Below are 15,216 nucleotides of genomic sequence, written 5' to 3' on the forward strand. Positions count from 1 at the left end.
ACTTGTTGACGTCTTGTTGATTTTGAGCGGAGAAATAATTTATTTATAAACTGACGTAAGGGCGCTAAATCTAAAATAAACCGTGAATAAAATGTGAAAATACATAAAATATTTTGGTGAAGCAGCTGCACGCATGAAAGGTTCGATAATGTTTGACACAATAAACTCGTTACGCAGCGTAAGTTAGCGTTAAATAGAAAATGCAGGGAAAATGACTTGCTAACACTGCCGGTCGGGCTAGCTACATTTTAGCTAGCGAGCTAGCTAACATTAGCACGAGGGTAGTCCTTACTCCTGACGTTACCCTGCAAATACAGTCTGTCGTGATTTATTGTATTTCAGTGTTCTGTGTTGTTGCGATGTGTGGTGTGATATACTGAGTATTTAAGGTCACTAGAGTAGTGATGGAACTACGAAGCTAATACTAGCTGGCTAGGTTAAGTAGCACAACATAGCTAACGGTATGTTGCCTCGTAAGAACCAAGCTATGACCTACTGGAACTTATTCAGACACTGTTAGCCGCTATGTTAGCATTCCTGGAAACAGTTTGGTAAAGAGATGTGGCTTTTATCGACTCATGTATTTGACTGTGTGATTAACGTTATATCGTAGGATTATGGCGCCCCGCTTACAGCTGGAGAAAGCGGCTTGGCGTTGGGTGGAAACGGTGAAACCAGAAGAAATCAGACAGGAGCACATCGAGCTAGCATATCGCGTCAATCTCCCGGCCTGCAAGAGAGGAACCTGCAGGTACAGTATTTGTATTTGTGAACAACATGCCTCTGTCTTCCTAACATGTACCGGTAAAAATACCAGTAGCCGATGTTAATTGGGACTTTTAAGTTGGAGGTTTAATGGCCCGCTCCGCAGAAGGATGCTAATGTGCATCAAAAAGTCTGATTTGTTTCCATGCTTGTGGACAACCGTCATAGCAAACAGGACAGCTCTCTAGACTTTGCATGAAAGGTCACGAAAATCCACTCCACTCTGAAATTCGGCATATCACGAAATAGCACTAGGTAGACTGTAGGTATCTCTGTGGGCACTCAATCGTACAATTGAAATGCTACTTAACTTTATTTTGCCCCTACATTCACATTGAAGGCTCACCCCACAGGATGTGTAGCTTAGTATGTCAGATTTTTGGATGGAGCTCCTAGATGAAGTCTAACACGACTTTTGACATGTCATGAGAAAGAGAGATGCAGTTAGCTATTACTTTTTATGGTAGGTATTGGAACAGTGAGGTTAATGATCATGACTTGCTCTTGCAGGAGGAACTGCAAAGGGAACCCCAACTGTCTTGTTGGTATTGGTGAACAGGCATGGCTTGGAGACATTGATGAAAATGCTTTCCACAATATCGATGACCCAAATTCAGAGCGTCGAGACAAGGTATTTCTTTCAGCCACATATGCTTTAAATTCTTTTCTCACCTGTCTGCTTTTCCTTAGAAAACATATCTGTTGTTGGTGAACTACTGAACTCCTAGGTTGTCCAGGGGTTGAAGAATATCTTAAGAGACAGTTGATCCTATCTCTCTCTCTCTCCCTCTTATTCTCTCTCTCTCCCCCTCTGTCTCTCCCCCCTTCCAGAACACATTTGTTGGTCTGACCAACCTGGGTGCAACATGTTATGTCAACACATTCCTGCAAGTGTGGTTCCACAACCTGGAGCTGCGTAGGAGCCTCTATCAGTGCCACAATTCCCGAGCACAGGAACACAATATTGAATCTGGTATAACTGAAAACTAAATACTGGGGATGCATCTTAATGTCTGTCCATTTCCTGGCTTAAGTCAGCATGTTTTAGCCCGATCATGTGAAGTATTTTCACTTTTCACTTGTGCATGCACTAATAATAATGCATGTACTGCCAGTGTCCAGTGGTGTCCTGGGGTTTCACTCACCACCGGCGATATTTGGGCTTTTTTGCCCTGTGTTCAGTATTGATTAGTGCAAAGCATCTGCAAAAATTCTTCAAGACTTGTCATAGACATAACATGTCATAGACATAACATGTCTATGACAAACCAGAACCAGAATGTATCAATGCGTTAATAAAATACAGATTTATAGTATATTGACATGTAAGATACCAAATCAGGATAATGCAGTATTCAAAGTTTTGAGAGGACACTATTTAGGTTCTAAACCCAACTACTTTCTAGTCGTGGCTAGATTGTAGTCAGGTCCAAACTCAACTAGATTCTAGTTTGGTCTAAGCCTAACTAGAATAGAATAACATCATCTAGAACAGAATGACCTTATCCCGACATAGAACAAATGTCCAGCTAGATGTTATACCCAAATAAATCATCAACATTAATTTATATCAAGTTTGTTTATTTCAATTCTAATTATTTTGCAACAACAATATTGTAATCCATTTATAAGTTTTTGATCAAATGTGCTGACTGCCAACCAAACTAACAGCAATAATTACTGTTTTGTAGGAAGTAACCACCAACATGTTACTGTTAAATTAATTTGTGTGCTCATGTTACATGATAGTCTTGAAGTTTTCTTAAATAATTTCACATAAGTGATGTTTAAAACTATTTGACAGAAGTGAAGGCCCAGTTACAAATCTTACTCTGCAGATTTTTACCTGTTCATATGATGAAAGCATTTCAGTTCTCTTAGACAGACGTCTCTGTCTCTTTCAGATTACGAGCCTCAGTCCATCTGTGAGCATCTACAGTATCTGTTTGCACTCCTGCAGAACAGCAACAGAAAGTACATTGACCCTTCAGGGCTAGTCAAAGCCCTGGGCCTGGACACAGGACAGCAGCAGGTAAATCACTACATTAACCTTGGCAAACTCTTAATTTAGAAATACAGGGCTGCTTTCACAATTTGAAAGACGATTGTGGATATTTATTTCACTAGAGCTCCATTTTCCTGTTTTTTCTCCATTGTGCGAATTCTGTTCAGAATTATTTCTGAACAGAGAGGCTTGCACTATATCACCTCAATACATAAATGGTGAGAAAAAAAAGTTCAGGTGAAGAATTACACAGCAGAGTTAACACAGCGAATGTAAGCATCAGCATGTTTTTTAGTGGTTGGGTTTTGGAGATATGGCTTCTTTACAGTGCATTTGATTCAAATCTTTCATTTTCAGGATGCCCAGGAGTTTTCAAAACTTTTCCTGTCTCTGTTGGAGGACACATTGTCCAAGCAGAAGAACACCAACCTGCAGAATGTCATCCAACGGCAGTTCTGTGGACAGTTCTCCTATGTTACTGTGTAAGACCACACAGTACTCAAACCGAGCACAATTTTATACTTAAGTTGAAAAATGTCATGATAAAGTTTCACAACTGAAGTATACGTTAGGTCTTAGTCTCCTCAGCAGCCTCACAAAAATATATGCTGAACCTCATTTGTGAGTCAGGTGTCAGGCCTTGGCTCGTAACTGTCTGGGACAATAGGATTTTTTCACATAAAATAAGTAAACAGTTCCTTGAATAAAGGACGCTTACTTTTAGATGTGTTACAAGTTCCTTTTAGACTGCGTCATGTATTTGGCTTTCAGAGATTTCAATAATATGGAATAAAGGGACAGGTAGGCTTTAGCAGAGGGGAAGTTTTCTTGTTGCTCAGAGAGATGTGCTGTTATTCTTTCTTCAGAACATTTTTTAAAAAGTCACACTGTCTTGTTTTGTAACTCTAATGTCAGATGTGGTGCCAGTCAGAGGTGGGACTGGGTTTAACAGCCATTTATTTAACATTCTTGAAGGAGATGGAAACCTTGTTGTTGTCATATAAATGGAGCAAGCTAGAAACCAGGTATTTTTATAAAGCTTGGTTTAGTGAAGGTAAAGGTCATGTTTTTATTAGTCATCATTTGGATTGGGACCAGAATCGCGTAGAGGCATAAAACTCTTTTTTGGTTAACTTGATTTTTATGAGAAGAGTTTAAACGACTGTAAGTGTTAAGCCAAAAAAAGTGAAAGGTCAGAACTGACATCCCATTGAGTAGAAATCATTCAAGCACTGTCATCATTACTGCAAAAGTACTCTATTGACAAAATAATGTTATAATGTTACTACACAAAAAGGACGTGGTGGAATCTGTTTTCTTGGTTTGGCTGTTTTCCAGCTGTAACCAGTGTGGACGATCATCGGCACTGCCGTCCCGATACTACGAACTGGAGCTGAACATCCAAGGCCACAAAAACCTCACTGAGTGTGTCACGGAGTTCCTTAAGGTAGCTATCATTCACTGTCACACAAAATGTCTACAATCGCAGTCTCAATTCGGGCTTGTATGCCATCTCATGTTTATGTGACTACAATTCTTCCGGGTTTGTATAAATTAGCAGTGAGATCAGTTGCATCGAAACAGGTGCCCCTAATTTCTCCCTAAGCTGCTTCAACAAATAACAGGTGTGCGTTACTCCACACTTACACTTGTGTATTTCAGTGAACTTTGTAAAGCACTATGAGACACTCTGTTGTGATATTGGGCTATACAAAATAAATTGAATTGAATTGAATTGAATTGAATGACAAACAGCACAGGTGCAGGTTGTATACATTTTGATGTTGATTAAAGACAGTGGAGTTAAATGTTGTTTACTCCAAGCTTTTAGCATAGTGATGAGGAATAAATTTAAACATCCCCAGAACTGACAAGAAATGCTGCGCTTATACCTTTAAAACATTACGTAGTGTGGCACTTGATCCAAACACAAGGATGACAAAAGCATGTACGTTACTCTGCAAAAAAAAGTAACACTCGTAATTTTTTACAACCACCTGAAATATCACAAAAGGGTCAGGAAAACATCACTGGAAAATCTTCATCGCCCAACCGCTCAAGCATTAAAAAGCACAAAGGTTAGGACCAAAGGAGTCAATGATAACTGTTCTTCCTGATGTGCTACCTGCTCTATAAACCAACATAAATGTTGTTAAAAACTGGTGCTCCTAAGAACTATGGGAGAAAATTGTGGTCTCAAGTCAAATCAACGATTGAATGATTGAAGTCATGATTCCAGAGTCGTGTAGCTAAATGGGTCAGCCTATTTAAAACATGTGCACAGCATGGAAAATACAGAATAACTTCAATTCATCTGTCCAGTTGGAATTAGAATCAGATTTTTCATCCAGTGTGAGTTCCAAAATTAGATTACTGCGTGGGAAAAAGTCTTGGCGTGTGTGTTTCTGTGTGTTGTTTTCACAATGGTTGACCCTCGCCCTTCACCTTGCAGGAGGAAAAGCTGGACGGAGAGAACCGCTACTTCTGTGAGAGCTGTCAGAGTAAACAGAATGCCACCCGAAGGATCAGACTGCACAGCCTTCCTCCAACCCTCAACCTGCAACTCATGCGCTTCGTCTTTGATAGGTCAGCCATCAATTTGTACTGCAACGTATGAAAAGTATAACATTAATGAAACGGCCTCTCTATCACTTTTGCATGATACATATGATAATATATTCTCTTATATACGTAGTGCTTTGTGACAACAAAACTGAAAAAAAAACCCATTTTATTTTGCTTTTCAATTCCTGGGTTAAGTAGTGATGCCATCGGTGTCTACTGTCTACTGGTATGAGAACAAAAGTTTTACTAAATCATGTTGTCTTCTCCAGACAAACGGGCCACAAGAAGAAGCTTAACACATTTATCAGTTTTCCAGAGCAGCTGGACATGGGGCCTTTCCTAGAAGGAAAACAAGGTATTGGCATTATGAATCTCTGTGACACATACGGTGGGGGGGTGGTCAACGATGTCAAAGCAGGGTATCTTCCTATAGATGATGGATTGTTGTCACAAATCTGCATCCCCCAGGAACAGCAGATACTTTTGTTGACAAAACTAAATGTATTGTTATTTGTGCCTGTTTGAACTGACTGTTTCTCCAGACCAGAAGTGTGTTTATGAACTGAGTGCGGTGCTGATCCATCGGGGCATCAGTGCCTACTCAGGCCACTACATTGCCCATGTGAAGGACGCTCGCACTGGCGACTGGTACAAATTCAACGATGAGGAAATTGAGAAGATGGAAGGCAAGAAACTGCAGCTGGGTATTGAGGAGGACATCGGTGAGTTGTACTAAATGGATACTGTATAGTTCCACGTTCCTAAAATTCATAGATGCCCATATATGTTCTTGCAGTCTTATTGTTATCCAGTAGTATTTTTATGTAGAAGAATGTTTAAGAATCATCATATTCTAAGCTAGGTGAAATTTTCAACTGCAGTAAAGAAGTTCATGTGTTCAAATGTGTTGCCACCATGACAATGGTGCTTTGTTAAAATGTAGAGTTAAGAGGTAAAGGGCCATACCTTTTCACCCACTGGAGGATCATGTCAACTTTCTAAAAGCTGTTGCTCTTCTTTCTTGGTTTCTTGGTTCCTAGCTGAGACAGTGAAGTCCCAGACACGAAAGCCAAAGTGCAGCAAAGGCTACCACTGTTCCAGAAATGCCTACATGCTGGTGTATAAGGTCCAGGAAGAGGAGAGCTCAGATCCCTCTAGGACCAAAGTCGAGGTTCCAGGTGAGTAGCTGAGTCGTAACTAATTTGACATTTTGCACGATTGTATGTAATGTATCACTATTCCTTCCTGTAAACAAAGATGGCAGCCAGGCAAGCAAACAGCAATAATTTCTGGTTTCTATCTTTGTTTGCATCAAGGAATTGAGGCTTGCCTCGAGAAATGAGTTTTACAGTACAGCCTACAGCCTGGTCAGGGTCACCTTGACTGATGGTTTCTTTTAACTTTGTCCTGGCTCCCAGCCTTCCTTCAGAGGTTGGTGGACCAAGATAACCATAAATTTGAGGAGTGGTGCAGTGAGATGGCCGACATGAGAAAACAGAGTGTGGATAAGGGCAAAGCCAAGCACGAGGAGGTGAAGGAGCTCTACGAGCTTTTACCTGCAAGAGACGGTTGGTAAAAACATTGCCTATATTGCCATCATTCACAGCCCTCTTAATAGAAACACTAAAGAGTGTACATGTTTGTTGTGACCTTCAGTTAAAAACAAGCTAACAGTACAGATAGTGTAATAAACAGACAGTCAATGGAGGATTAGCTTAACTTGTACAACAGCTCCCCTGTCTGTAGTAATAGTGCTAGTACAACACAACACCCTACTGAACCGAGATGATTTGTGATTTTTGCCAAAAGCAATAGTGGGCCTTGATGTTGTGTAATAGAAATGACTGAATTTAATGAACCAAAATCAGAGGGCCTGTTTCTCTTTATGTTTGATGTGTTTGTATGCTTTCCCTCCTCAGGCGAGCCATACGAGTTTATCCCCCTGGACTGGTTGAAGAAGTGGCTGGACGATTCCACAGCCACAAAAGAAATTGACAACTCTGACTTCCTGTGTTCTCACGGCAAACTGCACCCAGACAAGGTGGGAGACTCCAAGAGGGTTTCTCTCCAAGCTGCTCAGCTCCTCTACGAGCGCTACAGTGGAGGGCCGAGACTGGACGGTTAGTCAAACAGTGTGTTTGACTTGAGCAGAGGCTCAAGTCATGAACTTCTGCTGCTATTTCAATTAAACAGTGACACAGAAGTAGGTATCACAATGACCAGTTTTCAACTTTGCGATGCTTCACATAGTTGAATGAGGTATGTTTAAGACTTATAGAGTGAGCTTGTATTCTAGCACTTTGTATGTTTTGAAATACTGAATAAAACTCTATGCTTGTACTTGCAGGCTATTCTGGAGGACATACATTACATTTTACTAAACATGCTGTGCTAAAGCCTCTAAATCTCTTTATCAATTAAAAACTTATGTACAGCCAGGTACTACGGATTTTAGAATGTGATCATATCCACATGGTTGTGTGTGCATGCTGTTCACCATAGCTCAATAAAAAAAATGGTAATGAAAGTGACAACTCTGAGAGGGAGGAATAGTTGAAGCAGCAAGCAGCGCAAACTGAACTGGTTAGGTGAAAAGCAAATATGTTAAGAATTTGATTAATCAAGATTAATAGTGATTAACTGATCTGGCAAATAATTAGCATCACTAGCTGACTGACCATCACAAAAGCAATACACTTAATGAATTTGCCTGCCTGTATTTCCATAATTTGCTTGCAATCTTTGGACTCTAAGCACATCTCGCTCTCTAGAAATGTTTCTCATCCTGACTGCTCCTAAAAACGCAGCGTAACTCTTTTACTTTTTTACATATTCCATTTTTATGTGTTTGCTCAGGCGCGTCTTTGTGTAGAGAGTGTGTTGGCCAGCGGTGCAGGGTGCTGCGGCTGAAGAACCAGCTCAACGAAGACTACAAGGAAGTCTCCAACCTGGTCAAACGCACGCCCAGGTAAACACACTCAGGATAAGTGTTGGGTTAACGGGCTGTAGCATTGTGCATCAAGCCAAGTTAAGATCAAATGGTATTTTAATCGCCCCTCTCAGACATCCACCTCTTTATGTTAATGTAGTGGCAGTTTACCATGTCAGTCTTATTGCAACCTTACTGTCAGACCTGAAACGATTCTGTATCATTTACAACATGACTGAATGCAGCAGCTCCACAAGGAGAGAAATTGAATCCATGCTGTCTAAGATCATTGCAATAAATGTATTATCCTTCAAGGAGGGATACAGAATTGCTATCTAATGTAATCATGAGTATTTATCACCGTGTGTGTGTGTGTGTGTGTGTGTGTGTGTGTGTGTGTGTGTCAGTGGTGAAGGGTACTGGGTGGGCAAGGCATCTCTGCGTAGCTGGAGGCAATTGGCTTTGGATCAGCTGGAAGAGGATGAACACGAAACCAAACACAGCAATGGGCAGACCAATGGACAGGGACCACACACCAACAACAGCAAAGGTAGGAGGGACGGCTGTGCTTTTGTTTCTATGTCTCTGTCTTGTATATCATTTTGTCTTTTGTTATGTATACCTGTCATGCTAACAAGTAACAGAAAACTGTGGCACATTATGCTTTCCCTGTTTTTCCTCGAATCATTGTACATTGAGTGCATTTGATTTTGGGAATGTTTGTCAGTAACGAGAAAAATGTAACTTAAAGTGGCCATTTGTGAGTTTTTTGATATTTTTAACTAAATGATTGACCTATTGTACTTAATGATACTGAAAAAGTCATTACAGGAAATGGCATGTCATCATCTTCAAAGTCATTCATCCTCTGGGCATGATGAATATCTGTACCACATTTCATGGCAGTCCATCCAGATGTTGTAGAGATATTTTAGTCTGGACCAAAGTGGTGGACCAACCTATCACCCTCTATTGTGCTACGGTGCTAGCATGGCTAAAAATGTGTTTTAAGTCTATGTTTGCCATTTTTTTAAGGACACTGAGACACTGACGAAATTATTAAAGGACATTGTGGCACTGGTTGAGTTGAATTCACAGAATCATTTTGGTGTCCTTTTGTTTTAGTATTAAATGTAACCAATGAATGAATCGTCTGCTTGCAGAGTTTGGCCCAGAGCTCTCAGAGGGCAACGAGGATGAGATGAAGACTTTCAATGAAGACATTGTCTGCAGTCACGGTACTGTCCCATCATTAGCATCTAGGATGATCTTAGCAAATCCTTTTAACAATGACACTGGGCAGTTTTTAAACACACAAATGTTTTAGTTGCTACTACATATGCACCCACAGTTTAATATTCAATACGCTGGCTCTTCAATGTGTTCCTGCTGTAGGGGGTCTGAGTATTCTGGACACTGAACGGAAGCTGGTATCGTCTGAAGTTTGGACCAAGCTGAGGGTATACTTCCCCAAAGCCCCAGAATTCACCCAAAACCAGGAGCCCTGTCAGCAGTGCCTGGTGAGTAGACATTGACAAACCATTCAGTGTTGCACTACACTGAACCCTCACTGGTATCCTTTATTTTTTATTTTCTTTTTTGTTTATACCTCTACATCTGCATTATTTTTCCACAAGAATTTTCTGTAAGCGTGCATTAGAATTATAAGTGCAATGATGGAATTAGGCACAGTTTACAGCTGCCCCAAGATGCCTCTATTCTGGTTGATTAGTCCAGACTCTGATTTGTGGTGCTGCCGCAACACCAATTAAAGACAAATACAGCCATTCTATGTCCATGTATATACAGCATAGTGATTGTGATTATAATTTTTTGATTGTCACAAAGTCAGTGTGAAAGTTTGTATTGCTTAATAATTTAAAAGGACACTACTGTTATGCAACCATCAATAGCTGCAGTAATTCTGTTTATGCTCGCTGTGATGGAGTGAGTGATCACAGTGAGCAGAAATGTAGGTGAAAACAAGCTAACCAATCACAGTTCTTGTCTCCATATGGTAACTCCATCATCCAATGTATAGTGTGAGGTGGTGCACATTAGCTGTGATAGCTTTGCTGATACACTGTAGCCCCTCAACAACATGCTGTAGTCATAGTAGAGTGCACCACTGGGATTGAAACTTTTCCTTCTTGTGTGTCCAGACATTAGAGCAGGAAGAAAAGGATAATGAGGCGGTCAGTAAGATGATGGCCCTGGACCAGAAGAACCAACTGCTTAACCTCTTCCATGAGAAGAACCGGCCAACACTCACCAAGTGGCCTCAGGTAGACAAGCAACCGTCAGTCTGCCAGAGTCATGTAACCTCTTTATTATACAGGTGTTGATAACAGGAATCCATTAAAATGAAAGCTATCATGAAATAAATGTGTAAAAATGACCATCAATTGAAATTATGCAAATGTCGTGATAGGTGATAAACTATGATTCTGGTTACTACAGTAAATCCTGTCTTATTTGTCGCTCCAGGGCACAGATGTACTCTACGTAGTCCCTCTTTTTTTTGTGGATGAGTGGAAAAAATTCATCAGGTATGTTTGTTTCATCAGTGAAATGAACAAAATTATATTATTGTGTTTGTTGGCACATTGTCAAAATAAAATTTGACTCTATGGACTCAAGAACAGAGCCAGCCTCCCATGAAAGGAATTGTTAAAGAGACCAGTTTGACATAAATATCACTTGTGTGTCTAGTAATGACTAAAAGTAATTGTAATTTTGTGACTTGACATTAAGATTGACTCTTTCGTTTTTCAGTTGGCCAATCACTTATGATTCTGCGCATGACTGGCAGTGAAATTGCATGTCAACATTTCAAACGATAATTTTTCTCCCATCTGTGTTTGGATATTGTAGGAGGCCCACTAAATCCTCTCCAGTGTCTAATGTGGGCAACACTCTGCTGCTCTGTCCCCACGGTGGCTTCATGTTCACCTACGACTCCCTGATCAACGGAGATGCACAACAGTGAGTTCTGCTTATTCAAATGGCCTATAGTTGCTTTTCATGGCCAAAATAACTCCCCAGATTGGGTTTCTGTTAGAATCCCTCTGTGGGCTAAAAATTGGGCTAAAAAAGGAACAGCAGTTAAACTTCACTGTCCACACTAATGCTAAACCTGGTGAGACAGCAGTGGTCCTGATACCACAAGTTCACGCTTTGTGCATGCATCTTACACAAATCAGGATAACTCAGCTGTGGTGTGATCAGCAAATACTCCTTAATCCTTAGAAAATTAAATGTCAAATCTGAATAAAAAAAAAAAACATGCAGTTTTTCTTTGAAGTGGGCATTTTGTATCACTGATTGGATGCTGCTGCGGTCTCATGTTGTGCTGTTTGTCTTGCACAGTATAGCTCTGCTCTGGCCCAGTGAATGGGAAGTAATCAGCAGACTCTTCATTGTGGACCAGCCCATCTCCATCCACTGCTTCAAACAGACCACATCCAGTGGTCCCACCACTCAGTACACCACTCAGCCTGGTAAGGGGAAATGGTTCACCTCGCATGTTCATGGCTCGATTTTTCACATACACAGAGTGATTGATATTCAGAAAACGTCTTCCAATAGAGTATCACTGACTGTCTGCAGGCTTTAAAGCTTGAGTCTTGCTGTAATCAGCTTGGATTGACAGCTGTTGTGAAGAATTCCAATAGTCTCTGTTTTAAAGTGACAAAATATCCATGGAACTTGGATGAAGTGGATTATGCCCATATACTTTCACTGTATATGGGCATTTTTAAGTTTGCTTTGATCCTTTTTGGCTTTTATCATTTGATACTAATGTGGTCGTGTGTCTTCAGATCTGTGTTGGGAGTGCAGAGAGAGCTTCCTTTTCCAGCAGCAGAGGGACCTCAGAGAGTATACCCAAGCAACCATCTACATCCGCAAAGTCGTTGAAGATAAGAGGGTACGAAAAATAGGACATTGTAGGTCATCCAAACAGTGACCACTGTATTTTGTCATGTAATGTGTAGAGTTCCACAGATCTTCCCGTGTGGAGGTAGAGTCTCTATAACTTTGTGTTTTCTGTGTAGATGATAAAGGAGGCGGCTCCAGAACTGAACGCCAGCAGCTCCGAGGCAGAGGAGGAGAAGGAAGAACATCCAAAGGTGGATGGAGAGAGAGACCCAGATTTCAGCCAGGTAAGTCCATTAACACGCTGTCCCTGGAAACAGACGGATGCTGCCACATATATATGAGACAAAATATCACCTGACTGTTAATCAGCAGTTGTAACAGGGGCTCCACAACCTGCTACAGTAACCAGTCAGCCTTGACATTCAGCACTGTAAGGGCTCCAGTGACCGTCTACTGTGATTGGTCTAAAGTAGCACATTACTGGCTGTGTTTCCCTACAGAAAAGCATCTCCCTTCTGTCTGGTTATTTTCCTTTCTTTACAAATATTTTACATTAGAAAGTTTACAAAAACTTCAATCATGATGTCTGTCTTTGTCGCTCTTTCACTGCAGCCATTGTGTTTTTCTTTCAGCATAATTTCTAGTTGCTAAAACTAGCAGTGCATACAGACTACCTTCATGTCTGATCTGTTTTGGTGTGACAAATAGAGGCATAGTGTATTGCCATCCCTAATACCTAATAAACACTTGACTTTCTTGCAGGCTGAAGATGGTGCGAAGCGGCTAAAGTTGAGTGACAGCAATGCGGCGTCAGCAGCTGCTGTGCCTGTGACCACGACCAAAGTAGGTGGAATCAGGAGAAGCACCCGGCACAGGAAGCTCAGAGGGGAGAAAGCACTCATTGTTTCAGCCAATCAGACACTTAAAGAGCTGAAGATACAGGTGAGAGCCCCAAGTCACCGAATACAGTGCTGGACTGTTGGAGACAAGCATGATACAAGCATTTAAAATGATGATGAATGAAATAAGCGGTTTATGATATCTGGAGGATGGATAGAATAAAGTCAATTTGCATAAAGTGGTGGTAACAGAATCAACTATTTGGAAGGGGCACTGTAACAGAACATTGCAGAAGGAATATTGTGATTACTGTAAACCGACTCTGTCGTGCTTCTGACCCTTAGATTATGCATGCCTTCTCCGTGGCTCCGTTTGACCAGAATCTCTCCATTGATGGAAAAAGTCTCACAGACGACTCGGCCACACTGGGCAGCCTGGGCGTCATTCCTGAAAGTATCATCTGTCTTAAGGTACTTCCTACTGTGATTGCAGCTTTAATCTTGATCTGATCATCTTGATGGCGAGATAATGGAAACATTAATTTCCTTACAGGCTGATGAGCCGATAGCAGACTATGCTGCAATGGATGATGTCTATCAGGGTAAGTGGTGTCATCTTCACCTCAACCATAGCTGCTGTGTTACCGTGATTAAAGAAAAATCTACATTTCTGATTGTACTGTTTTCTTACATGGACTCCTCTACTCTACTTCCATGACAGTGAGAATGCCTGAAGAGGGATTTAAAGGTGAGCATGTTTTTTCCATTTGTTCTGAAAGGGATATTTTTTCTTCACCCAGTAGGAATTTAATAACTCTATTATCTCCACTGAAAGTGTGTTTTGGTTCTGATTTGATGTAATAATGATAATAATAATGTCTGTCCCTCTCTGCAGGCACTGGGCTTCTCGGGCACTGAGGAAAGCTGTGCTGTAGCTATGCTTGAATTGGACAGATGACAGATGGAAATTTTTTTAAAAAGCTTGAATTTGTCAAGTGTCCATATATAAATAAGTGCTTTAATTTGTTTTTTTTACGTTTTGAGTAGGCTTTCTTTAATAAAACTGTGACTCTGTTGCAAAGCCGCTGTTTTTCTCTACATAAGGTTAGCTGGCCTTTGATATTTAAACTTCCTAATCATTCTGAAGGACTTTGTGGTAATGCTTCTGTCAGACAGGTTGAAGAAGCAAAGTGGATCTGATGTATTCTGAGGCTTGGCCTCAGTCAAATTCTATTGTTACTCAAGAAAACGGCTTTGTTTTGACTCTTTTAAATTATGGCAGAAGAAAAATTCAAGACAATGTACTTTCTTTCCATTATGTGGAAGCTTGTGTTCTCACTGCAGAGTATTCAGGTTTGTCAAATGAATGCACGAGTAAGTGTTAAGTATTACAAATATAACTGCTCTTAAATGTTAGAACATTTGTTACCTCTACAGCAAATCTATATCCATATACTCCATGTGGCATTTAGAGATCCATAGCTACACGGTATGTATAGAGGCTGATTTCTTCAGAAGTTTCAGCAGTGCAAACCTCAAGAGTTGGAAGTGAGAAATGGAATGCAAGCAGTGATATGTCCTGTTCTTTTCACTGTTATTTCTTATGGACAATAAAGTTATTTTCAAAGCATGCTGTCCTCACACTTGTAATTATTAGGTTCAACAAACACAATGTGGTATTGGTGGTCCAGTGTCTATACAAGTAACTCCATGACATTGGGGTTATTTTAATCCTGTGACAGATGATACTTTATGTAACATTAGTTTTGTTTAATAGTAACAACTATATAGCGCCTTTTCGAGAACCCCAAGGACACTTAACAGAGAGTTTTCTAAGAGTTGTCATGAAGTGGTCACTGTGGTAGCAGGCTATTGCTGCCATTTATGAAACTGCTGTATTGCACTGTCGTCTAAATTACAGTTTAAAGGATGGAAAAGGTTTGTTTTGTGACAGGATCAAACCAAAAAAACTGTTTTCTCTCTTTAATATGAGACAAATGAAGGAACACTTTGAAACAGTGTCTCCAGCCTCTGATGTGGTTTGCCCCTGTGAGTTACTCTGACTGTTCAAATGCTTTAAATACCTGCACAGTTTCCGTGAAGGCGCAGGACTATGATCACGCGCTCTTGTTTCAAACAAAGCGATCGAAATTCAACAACAGTAACCAACTTTTTCCGTACAAGATCATCATAGTTTTTAATTGCTTTTCAATTCTTTAACAAAATACTGACTG

At 40.5% G+C, this 15,216-nt stretch overlaps 1 protein-coding gene across 3 annotated transcripts; it reads left to right on the top strand.

Annotated features, from left to right (window-relative positions):
• On the top strand, positions 1–14,612 carry usp48 (ubiquitin specific peptidase 48). 3 transcript variants are annotated; one of them, XM_070847709.1, is made up of 28 exons: positions 1–55; positions 614–751; positions 1,276–1,396; positions 1,597–1,738; positions 2,670–2,797; positions 3,128–3,252; positions 4,109–4,217; positions 5,223–5,356; positions 5,605–5,690; positions 5,878–6,057; positions 6,376–6,513; positions 6,754–6,903; positions 7,255–7,455; positions 8,192–8,303; positions 8,672–8,814; positions 9,428–9,502; positions 9,660–9,784; positions 10,427–10,549; positions 10,752–10,813; positions 11,139–11,249; positions 11,634–11,764; positions 12,086–12,192; positions 12,320–12,427; positions 12,906–13,085; positions 13,328–13,453; positions 13,536–13,584; positions 13,704–13,730; positions 13,878–14,612. In XM_070847709.1, exons 2-28 carry the CDS (start codon positions 618–620, stop codon positions 13,898–13,900), a joined length of 3,150 nt encoding a protein of 1,049 aa, XP_070703810.1. In that variant the 5' UTR covers positions 1–55; positions 614–617; the 3' UTR covers positions 13,901–14,612. The 3 variants fall into 3 exon arrangements, with proteins under 3 accessions (XP_070703810.1, XP_070703794.1, XP_070703802.1); XM_070847693.1 differs by having other exon boundaries at positions 24–140; XM_070847701.1 differs by lacking the exon at positions 1–55 and adding an exon at positions 267–436.
• Positions 14,613–15,216: the final 604 nt, after the last annotated feature.

The sequence above is a fragment of the Pempheris klunzingeri genome, chromosome 2 (assembly GCF_042242105.1).
Source record: "Pempheris klunzingeri isolate RE-2024b chromosome 2, fPemKlu1.hap1, whole genome shotgun sequence".
NCBI classification, from domain to species: domain Eukaryota; kingdom Metazoa; phylum Chordata; class Actinopteri; order Acropomatiformes; family Pempheridae; genus Pempheris; species Pempheris klunzingeri.

Bases quoted from the DNA above. Each gene is read 5' to 3' on its own strand.
- usp48 (XM_070847709.1), top strand. From the start codon at position 618: ATGGCGCCCCGCTTACAGCTGGAGAAAGCGGCTTGGCGTTGGGTGGAA. The intron at 9,503-9,659 runs GTACTGTCCCAT...TTCCTGCTGTAG, and splicing joins AGACATTGTCTGCAGTCACG to GGGGTCTGAGTATTCTGGAC. The intron at 13,585-13,703 runs GTAAGTGGTGTC...CTTCCATGACAG, and splicing joins AATGGATGATGTCTATCAGG to TGAGAATGCCTGAAGAGGGA.